This window comes from Thamnophis sirtalis, unplaced genomic scaffold (genome assembly GCF_051295495.1).
Source record: "Thamnophis sirtalis isolate CommonGarterSnake01/CBP01778 unplaced genomic scaffold, rThaSir2_p1.2 scaffold_7, whole genome shotgun sequence".
Classification (NCBI taxonomy): Eukaryota; Metazoa; Chordata; class Lepidosauria; order Squamata; family Natricidae; genus Thamnophis; species Thamnophis sirtalis.
This window is the reverse complement of record NW_028261387.1, coordinates 39,811,352-39,822,657: the sequence shown is the minus strand read 5'-3', so window position 1 is coordinate 39,822,657 and position 11,306 is coordinate 39,811,352. Positions and strand designations below refer to the sequence as shown.

The 11,306-nt window shown below is 39.7% G+C and overlaps 1 protein-coding gene across 1 annotated transcript in view; it reads left to right on the top strand.

Moving 5' to 3' along the window:
- Nucleotides 1–754: 754 nt before the first annotated feature.
- Nucleotides 755–11,306, top strand: part of ZSWIM5 (zinc finger SWIM-type containing 5) — a 168,531-nt gene continuing 157,979 nt past the window's right edge. The window contains exon 1 of the mRNA XM_014066302.2: nucleotides 755–1,430. Within this exon, the coding sequence (XP_013921777.2) occupies nucleotides 755–1,430 (676 nt within the window). The remainder of the gene's footprint in view (nucleotides 1,431–11,306) is intronic.

Genomic DNA, 11,306 nt, shown 5'->3' with positions numbered 1-11,306 from the left:
ACGCTTCACTATTCGACGCCTCGTTTCTAAAGCAGGGGGCTGGTGGAAAGTTCAAGCGCGTCTAACAGCCTTGGCACCAGCCAAGCGCTGCTTTAATCCTAGGCGAGAGACGCGACAAGCCAGAAATCTCCCGAAGAAAAAGTCGCTGCTGGAGCCAGGCGGGCATGCCCGTAGAGCCACCCGACTTTTATTCCCAGCCAGGACGCAGCCCACGTAGGACCGCGGCGAGGAGATTCCAGAGCAGAGCTCTGGGCGCGCCGCGAAGTAATTCCCCGTGAACATTGTCCCCGCGGCGATCTCGTTTCCCCGAATGCGAACAAAAGCATTCTCTTCTCCCTCTCCTCGCCCCCCCTTTGCGGTCGTTCAAACGCCAGGAACCCTGGGGAAAGGAAATCGCGCTCAGATTAAGAATGGGAAGCGCGGTGAGCGTGCAAAGTCAATTCGTGAATAGAGCGTTCACCCCCCCCCCTCCGCCCGCACCCACGCAGGTTGCAGACAGGAGCGAGTGATTTATTCGGGCAGGAGGCGTAATGGTAGCGGCAGGCGCCACGTGATCCCCCCTCCCCTGCCTCCCTCCCGCCGCGGGTCTCTGGGGCAGCTGCCCGCACCAGGGTGCCCGTCCACTCTCCCTCTCTCCCCCCCACTCCCCGCCACCGCCGCAGTCTCCTCCCTCTACCGCCCCCGCCCCCCCGCGTTCGCAGGCGGGCGGACGGCAGGCAGGCACCGGCTGGAACTCAGTGGGTCGGACGCAGCCATGGCGGAGGGAGGCGAGGGAGAGGAGCTGCTCCGACCGCCGCTGCCCGCCGCGGGGTCGCCGGGCCCCAAGCGCCTGTGCTTGCGGGCGGTGGGGGCGGCGACGCTGCCCCGTTCCGGGGTCTACCCGGGAGGTCCCGTCGGAACGGCGGCGGCGGCGGGCGGAGGCGACGGCGGGACGCGCGGCTGCTGCCCCCCGGGCGGGGCGGGCACGGGGCCTGGCTGCGGGCCGGAGGGGGCGCTGCTGCCCCTGCTGCAACCCGAGTCGCTGCTGGACGCGGCAGCCAAGCGGGTGGCAGGCAGCTGGGCCTTCGAGCGGGTAGAGGGCCGCTTCCAGCGCATCCCGGAGCCCGTGCAGCGCCGCATCGTCTACTGGAGCTTCCCCCGCAGCGAGCGTCAGATCTGCATGTACTCCAGCTTTCAGGCCGGCCGACCCAGCGGCAACGGGGCATCTGGCAGCGCCTCAGGAGCCGCGGGCGGCGGCGGCGGCGGCACGAACTTGGGAGTCGGAGGAGAGGAGAACCCGGCGACCGTCCCTGGTCTAGCTGTTCCCTCGGGGGCGTCCGGGCCGGCCCCTCTGCCGGCCGCCGCCAGCACCGCCATCTCCGAGGGACTCCCGTTCCGCAGAGGCATCCGCCTCCTGGAGACAGGCGCCGTGGATAACGTGCTGCAAGTGGGTGAGTGAATGCCCTCCCACGGAGGTCGCTTCTTCTGCCCTGTCATTCCCGATATCCTTTCCCTCCGCTTTCCTCTCCTGTTCTTTTTTCTGCCCTGTCTGCCTCCTCCTCCTCCTCCTCCCGTCTGCCCTTCCGCTGCCCTCCCGCCTGTCAAGTTCCATTCCGGTTTTGAATCTCGCCCTCCGCTGCCCTTCCCTCCCTACCTTTATTCCACCCTTGCGTTCTTCCTCTCTCCGCCCCTCACGCCCCCCCCCGTTTTATCGCCTTTTCTCCCGTACCTCTATGCTCCCAGATCCCGACCCCACAACACACACTCACACATACACACGCACGCGCACGCGCGCACACACCATCGCAGCCTTTTGTCTGCCCTTGTTTGTAATTTGACAGTAGTTCCCACCGCGGCCACCTCTTAGAGCTGAGGTTGCGGGGGTGGGTGGGGGGAATAGCAGGTTACGTGGAATGTGTTTTGTGGCAATTGAGAAAGGAGAGAGCTCTGTTATAATTATTGTTATTTCTGTAATCTTGCTGGTAATTGGGGGTGATGCCAATAGTTGAGAGGCAGACATTGGGGTGAAGTCTCCTAAAGCATTAGGCAGCTGCCAGTTGAGTGGCTGAACTAGACGGAGTTAATACACCTTTCACTCAAATGGTGTCTTGTAAGCATTGCTTTCTTGCCTAGCCGCTCCCAGCTATCCCCCTGAGGGGTAGCCAAAAGGGCAGATGAGGATAAGCAAAATATCATCACATAAAAAAGGCAATTTGGAAAACTGTGGAATCTAAACAGTAGGGTGGTGCTTTTAAAATGGAAGAAAAGACTGCTTTCTACCCAAAGAATTCTAACTTTCCTGGATTGCAACAAATAGTATTCCTTAGGAAAAAACAAAACTCTGACAAGTATTTGGTTAGTTCACATTTTACTAATCCTTTTCATTTAATGTAAAAAGATACAGCTTTCAGTACTGCATTTTATTATTCCATTGGAAATAAAAAAGACATGAATCCTTTGACTACCTTGACATTCTGCACAAAGTTCATCATTGCTAGGTTGATCAGAAGCTTATGAATGAAAACAAAGCGTCAATATGAAAGAAATATTTCTTTTAGTCTAACAGAAAATAATCTCATTTGCATAGTTAATGGAGATAAATGAAAGGAGTGTTCTCATCAAAACTGGTATCCTGCTATGATTTGTTTTGCAAATCTGAAATGTAAAGTTGTTTTGTACTCTGTCTACTGTCATTCATCAGCAGTAAGGTTAGCAAATTCATTTTTTTGAGTCATTAAAAAAATCCCAATGCAATGAAGGAAAGGTACAGTGGTATAACCTAGATCTAATCCAAAGGACAAGAATATTATACATTGATTTCGGTACCATACTCTGATATATTTACATGGCAAAATGGTAAAGAGATTATTTTGTTAGATTTTTTTTTCCAACCTGGGCTTGTCCAGTTTTGATAATATATCCTTCAGTCATTTAAGATAATTAAGAAAGGATGAAATGAAACAATACACACAATAAAAGAAATGAGTCTTCATAAAGACTTCATTTGAGTCTTCCTCTAATAAAATATTTAATTGTCTACCCAGTTTGGCACCTCTACATGATAGAACATTTCAGACTGAAGGAATAAAAAAGTATTAAATTTCTTATAAAGGAAGACATTAAGTTAGTAATACATTTGGTATTGGAATGTTGGGACTGGGAATTTTAGGTTTGATTTAATGTATATAAATTCAGTTGGAGTGATTTTTACATGATTTTCGTCACAATAATATGCACCACCAGATGGAATATTATGGGTAAATTATAAGTAGCTTATGCTCTTATTTATAAGAATCTTCAAGTCATCCTAAATGCTTTAGTATTCTGTTATCAATATTTGCTATAACAGTTTATAAGTGCTTCCTCTAAAATGAGTTTTCTTAAAACATAGGGAGTAAGTAAAACAATTTATAAGAAACAAAAATCATTAGACACAAAAATGTATCTATCTAAATCGCAAAGACACATTTCTTAAATATGGAAAAGAAAAGATTAAGTTTGTAAAGGAGTTTCACTAGTACAACCATGTTCAGTTTCAGTGTAATCAAATTACACAGGCCTGTTGATGCTTACACCCAAAGTATGGGCATTGTTACAATAACTTGGGCATTTTATAATTCCATGATTAGTACAAATACCTTGAGACTTGGAGATGGTAACAGAACTTCTTATTTTACTAGGTTCTGTATTAATAAATGTAAATTTTAAATGCAGTCTGGTATTTGTTAAATATTTTTAATGGATTACTCAGCAGTGTCAGTGATAGTTTACTTGTTGAACTATGAATCATGAATGTGTGCTTCATTTAGGTATATAGCCTATTGAGCCCAAGATACTAAAAAAGGTTCTCAGTTTGCACTGATGTTCTATCTCAGTTTTTTTTAAAAAAAATTCCAAACCATATACTAATTCACAATAGGGTTGTAGAAAGAGATGAAAAATTGCTTATTTAATAGAGGAAGGAGTTAGTATCTATTTGCATAATAGTGTAAGCTGTTTGCCAAAAAGGGGCTGAGCAATAATTTAATAAAACAAACATGCTCTGAGGTGATAGATGTTTATTTTGTGCAGATGGTGGGGCATAACTTGTTCTGTAATTCTATAGGTAACCACGCTTTTTAATGTAAAAAGAGGCATAATCCTAACCAGCAAAGAAATTTGTTAGGTTTAGGGATATTTGCACTGAAATTGGAAATTTGATGCTTGGATATACTATATGGGGTCATTATATTTTAATGGGGAAAATATCCTACCTATGAAATGTGTTCAGCTGCCAATTTATAATAAACACTATCTGTGGTTCTGCATTTCTTTATGTTGCTATACAACCAATGCATGTTTATGTCTCTTCATACCTGGTAAAATCATGTGAATACAAAAGAAATATTGTTTCAAAAGAATGTAGACATCTATAAAACAGATAGTTGTGTATTTGCGCTTAAGCAATAAAAAAATAATAGAGGTGGACAGGATAAAATGATTTTTGCATATAACCTTTTGGTACCTACCATTATCGACAGTTTATTGCTCTTTCATATTTGGAAAAGCAAACACTGTTTCATTTTAATGTAACTACAGTCACTAAATTGATATTTTATGTTCGGAAAGCTGTTGGATACAGGCATCTTTATCTTTTAATAAGCACCTAATAATACATATTTAATTTTGTGTAATAGTGGTAGTAGTATGTAAAAATTACTAGATGCATTAAAAATAAAAGTACACAGAACCTTAACATGAAACATTAATATCTGGTGGGATTTTCTGGAAATCTAAAACATGAGGATATTAATATTTAGTAAGCTAATTTTCATACTTTTTTCTGTACTTGTGTAAATGGGGACTATTTTTTTAAGGCAGATATGCTCAAACTTTGCAATGCTCAAGTAATAAGTACATTTGTGCCACCCCTATTAAGGATTCCATTTGGGTTAGGATTATTGGGCAAGGAATAAATATAGCATTTACTAAAAGATATGTAACTTTCATGACATATCCTTTGCTCAGGTTTACTTTTAGCAGCACTCCTAATATTTTTACCCATTTTGAAAGGTTAAGAATTTATAATAAAAGTTAAAAATACAGTACTGAAGTTTGATAACACAGAAATATCTATAGACACTCCGGAGAATACAGATATATTCTTACACATCATGTCATGTAAATGTGATAGGCAGTATAGAAATTTGATAAATAAATAAATGTCATGCTAGAAATCATGAGCTGGTGGGAAACCATTTGCCAATTGCAGTACTGCTGCAATTGACAGATATTTTTGACAGATGGCTTAAGTAGATCCACATATTTAGCCCTCTGTCAAAACTTTCTCCAGACTTTGCTTGTCACTCTGACGGTATAAGCTTGCTGTGGCTTTAAAAATATTTTGCAGCTCATTTCTGAATTTCTCATGTTACTCCTGGAAGCAATGACCTACAATTTGAGAACCCCCATTCAATGAAGCTGTTGCTATGAGATATAGTCAATTAGCTATTCAAAATATTAGAACAAACATATTTACATATTTAATGTAATATAGTTTGTCCTTCAGTGGCTAACTTTCAAGCTTAAAAGTTTGTATTGTATTGATTTTTGTTATACAGTTTATAGAATCATAATAAAGTTGGAAATTAAAACATCCCAGCTGGTTGAACACATCCAAAAAAGAGCTCATCATTTGAGTGGGTAATTAGCTCTAAACTGCTGTGATAGATTTTTTCCTCCTAACATTCAATTGGAAACTGCTTTCCTGGAACTTAAATCCATTATTCTGTGTCTGACTTTTTGGAACAAGAGAGAACACGTGGATCTTCTTCTATACGGTTGTATGTACCTGGGTACTTGTTGTGAAGCTCTGGGCCAAATTTGTATTATTATATACTGTATATCATATTTTATTCAAGTGCAAAGTAATGCATTTAAATGAAGCCCAATTTTATTTTGCACTTTGCAAGCAATGAAACTGGAAAGAGGAATGATGAGCAATTTTAAGGGATGGAGCAAATTTGCAGGAAGAAGTGGAACAGTTATGCCTAAAGCAGATCTAGAATTTGCTGTCTCCTGATTCCTAGGCTAGAACTGACAAAACTTAACCAAACTGACAAAATATGTTTTAATGCTGTGTGCTTTGCTTTATTGTTTGTTGTCTGCTGTATATCACCCAGAGTCACATTGTTTGAGTTGGGCAGCCTTATACATTCACTGAATCAATAAATAATGGGATGACCTATAGCTCTCTGGAAAGAGAGTCTATAATGCAGGGAAACTCTGTATTATAGACTCTCTGGAAAGAGCGTCTATAATGCAGGGAAAGTCTATAATGCAGGGAAAGGTAGGAGGAGAAGAAGGCAAACAGCAGGAAGTGGGATAACCTCCGTAAGAGTGGAAAGGAGATACCATTGGAAGTCCTGAAGGGCCAAGTTGGGGACAGGTCTATCTATGTGGTTGCTAAGAGGCAGCATCATCTTGATGACACATAATCAATCACTCAAATCAATTAATCAACTTTATGTCAAGTAGTCTTCAGAATGTTTTCTCCTTCACTCTTACCTTTCTAAAATCCTTTCCTTGTTTCTAGCATCGTTACATAAAGGAGAGAGGAATATTTTGGTAACTAGGTGCTCCATCTAATAGTTCTGGTGGTCCAAGGGCTATATTGGATGTGTTGCAAGGTATCTGGGGAGGCATGCATTGTGACTGTGGCAAAGATTTTGCTTTTGCTTTTTCCTTTGTTTTCAAGGGGAGTTTGGTGAGATTTATTTTTCATTATTAAAATAAAAAGGTTTCTTTTTTTGTTATTACATTGGGGTGTTTTATTATTGTTAAGCTTGGTTTAATGATTATGGTAGTATGTATTTCAAGCTCAAACAGTTGCAAATTCTGCTGCCAGTTTTCAGCAACTGTAGCTGTAGAAATGTGCGGGCATTGCAAAAATATGGCTTCAAGGTACCCATTCAAAGATGAAGTCGTTGGTTCCTATGTCTTGGTGATTTAAATGCTTGGCTTTCATGCCTTTTCATTCTCCAGTTCTCTGTGTTTCTTTCGTAACTTGATTCAGAGCCTCTCTGTTCACACAGGGCTGCTTCGCACTTCGTGGCAAGCCATGCACAGCTGCAATTGTCTGCAGACAGAAAATGTGTTTTTCCTTTCAGCTATAAACTAGTCTCTGTCTCGTGAGGGACTGTTGCTAATACCTCTTGCCACAATCATTAGAAGACTTACAACGTTCACGTTCGAGAACCTCAGATTATGAGTCCCTCACAGGGAACAGATGGTTCTTGAGAGAGCAAGAGAGAAATAAGCATGATTCAGCTTTGCAGTACTAGAGTACTAGTTGCAGTACTAGAGCAGTCAAAAATATGATACCTTTTTTCACATACTTTCAAAATGGGAAAGGTCTAGTATGCCTATTTTGTACATACTAAATGAATCTTTTTCTCTCCCCCCACTCCCTTATACTCTGTCCCGTCTGTTTCCCTCTTCTTCTCTCTCTCTCAATCTCTCTCTTACCCACACACTTGATTTGTTTGTTTGTTTATTTATTTCCCACCTTTATTATTTTTATAAATCAAGGCAGCGAACCCACACAATACTCCTTCCTCTTCCAATTTTCCTCACAACAACAACCCTGTGAGGTGAATTGGGATGAGAGAGAGTGACTGGTCCAAAGTCTCCCAGCCGGCATTCATGCCTAAGATAGAAGTAGAATTCACAATCTCCTGGTTTCTAGCCTGGTGCCTTAACCACGAGAACAAAGTGGTCTAGTATTTTTTAATTTAATAAGTATAAGATGTTATCATTTCTTTCCTGAAGCCAGTTGCCGTAATGAACATTCGAAGATGTGTGAGTTCCTTTAAAAGCAACGATCCCTGAATCAAAGTTTCATAAAAGAAATCTATGAGTGCAAAGTGCAAATGACATAAAAGAGGTTGAAAAAATGTGCAAACATCAATGATTATTCTTCCACCTTTTTATTCCTTGAAAAGTACATATTCATTCACTGTTTCAAGAGCAATCAATCCTGAAGCCGCCTTCTGAGAGATAAAAAATGTTCATGTTTCTGTTTGTTCATGAATGTGCTGGATGTCAATATGCCACAATTAGTATTAGCATAGTGAGCATTTTAATCAATGCTGTCCTTGTAAACTAGAAATCAGAAAATAAAATAAAATGTGCATTTGTTTATTTATATTTGGGCTGGCACAATGGAGCCTGAGCAATTGTGTTAATCCACACTCAGCTGACGACATCAACAAGTCACATTTCTTGCCCCTAAAGGGAGTAAAAATGCTCATGTGCTTGATTAGCAGAGGTCAGGGTGGAATACTACAGACAGTTAGCATTGGGCAGCCTTAATTGCTTGGTCTCTGTACCTACGTTGCCTGTTTCAGTAGAATAAATGTCTAAATACTAAATGGGGCTTCAGAAACTATAGTAGAATGAACTGCACATCTGAATTTTAGATAAAGTGAAGAAAGAACTGCTCCCACTCATCTGTTCAAAACTTCACTCTGATTAGTAAGCAGTTCATTCTAATTTCTGACAGACTGTGTGTGGGGAAAAATTGAAAATATATACAAAATGATACGTTAAAATGTTTACATACTTCTTAATTAAAATATAGAAACTAGAAAATATAATAGCATGTCACATGATGACACACTCATTAAAGCTGTGCCTTCAAGTCAGTTTTGACTCCTGGTGATTCCTCACTGCACTTTTCAGAAGTGGTTTGTCATTGCCTTTTTCTCTGGTTGAGAGAGAATAGCTAGCTCAAAATTATCTGGTTTTATATCTAAGGCAAGACTAGAACTCTCAATCTCTCAATTTTTAGCCTTCTGCCTTAAACACTACACAAAACAAGCTCTAGATACAGTACTTACAAATTATAATATAATTTGCTAGTCACTGATCATTGATAATAGTGATTGATAATTTGTAAGCACTTAAAATTGTTTATTTTTAAAAATGTTATTTTAGTGTAAGAAAAATGAAACACAAAACATTACACGCAAAAACTATTTCGGTACTGAAGCCCTCTCTTTTCCATTTCTCCCTATTTTTTCCTTCTTCTGTGGATGTATTTTGAAGTTATTTAAACTTTAATTACAGACAGTTCTTTAGCTGTGAACAGCTTATATTCTGAGAGACTGTTCGTAAGTCCATTTTATTTGTGAATGCAACCAAGTATAAAAAACATACACAGTACAGTAGTCTCTGAAAAATAGAAGTTAACATAAGTGAGGAAAATGTGGACAAAACTTATTTAATAAAAAAATATTTTCACTTTTTAATGAAAATATGTCATGTTCTTTAATGTATGTTGCCTGAAAACATGGGACTTTCTCTTATCACTCTTACAGGAAAAGACAGACCAATCCAAGATTTTTAGTTAATGTTGTTATATGCAAGGGGGACTTCCAAGAGGACAGGATCAAACCACTTATTCAAAGCTTTCTGTATGCATTAAGTACAATTTGCCCCCAAAAGATATATGAAACTCTGACCTTTTTCCTGCCACAGCATATTTGAAATTTTCTTATCCTTGTGCTTGTTCTGTATTGTTTTGTATTATCTAGAGTTCTATTAAATGAATTTTCTCTTTGACCTTTATCTTGAAGAAAAACAGGCTAAGCCATTTGTAAAAGAAATGTTGCAGTCAGCAAAACTGTGCAAGGTTCTGGTTTCACATGGCAGATAGGCTGGGAGAATGTACTGTGGACTTTGCTTTAGGAGACAGTATCTACTAAAATTAACCTTTGTCAGATGCTAGAACAGACAAATAAATGCTGTTCCTTTTTCTTACCTTATTACACCTTTCTTCAAAGAATCCTCTATTGGTCTTTTTAATAAAACTGTTTTTGTGCATATTACTTAGAAGGTATCAATAAACATTACAAGGGATAGTACTTTTTTAAAACACAGTTTGAGCCTATGAATGTAAGCATTTTGCTGTGACAATATCAATATTTTTTTAAAAATGGCAAAAGCCTGCTTGTTGCAACTGTAGTATTTGAGTATAAAGGCTAGCAAAAGTATTTCAGTGATTGGATGGCATATTTTTTTAAAAATATGGGTCCAATTCTAAGACTATTCTGTATTTTCTTCTGCAGAACATAGTCACTAGATTCACTTTTAGCTTGAAGTCTAGAATCTAAATTAGTGCAAAAACAATGTTATCTTTGGCTGTGAGATAAGTAGCTCTACATGGCCCCCATTCAAAATCCTAATTATTCTTCATTTCCTGTTGCTTATTTGCTTTCATTCAGCTAATAATCAATATTTTCAGAACTCTGCAGTACTTCTCATAAGAGTTAGAAATTTATGTAAACTGACAGGTTATAGTCTTGTTTAGTACTGAATACATTTTTCCCATTTAGTGTATTTGTATTCAATTCTGAGACTCTCAGCTATTGATTTAACATGAAATCTGATATGGAATTGACATGTCAATTCAGACTGCCTCTCCCTTATACATCACGCATGGTGCCCTACATTCACCACCTACAGCAATTAGAGGTAGGATGAAGGCAACAGTGTTTCCAGAATGGAGTGCCTAAAGTCATCCTTAGTCTGTCTCAGCATTGGTAGACAATTAAATACAGGTGGTGGCAATTGGCTGTATCTTCTGGCAATAGTTAATGGACCATTCTCACTCAGGAAAAGAAGCTATATGGATTTGTTCTCTGGCCATGTTTTGGAGTGTTGTGAGAACCAATGCCATCATGAGCTCACAAGGCCATGAAACTTATGAAAAGGTCCACTAAGGGTTATTTCCCAGTGTAAGGTACTCATTCATCTCAGCTGTTTATTAATAAGGTATGGCAGGGGAAGCTTGCATTTTGTTTTGTTTTTTGATTGTCCTAGAGTTCTGCACTGACTATGGGCAGGAATTTGCACTGACTTATGCGTTGTTCTTTTGCATTGTTCCAGAACTTAATCATGGAGCCCACCAACTAAGTTAATTATGTCACATGAACAGTCATAAGGACAAGCAGCATATTTCAATTCTACTCTGACTAATTTAACTAGTGATTCAGGACATTTGGACATGCAGATTTACATGTTTTATTGTTTCTATTTCTCTTTTTCATAGACATACAAAAATACAGACACAGACACACATTTCTTATTTTGAGAACTATCAATCACTAATCTCAGCTAGTTCCATTAACTTCACCATCCATTCCAACGAACACCAGTTGTAAGTTTTTCCATCTCGATGCATACAAAAATTTTCTGGTTATCCAACATTTTCATTCTTTTGAATGTTAATTCAGGAATTATTACTATGATGTCCTGACAAATATTTAGAATATTTTTATAATTTT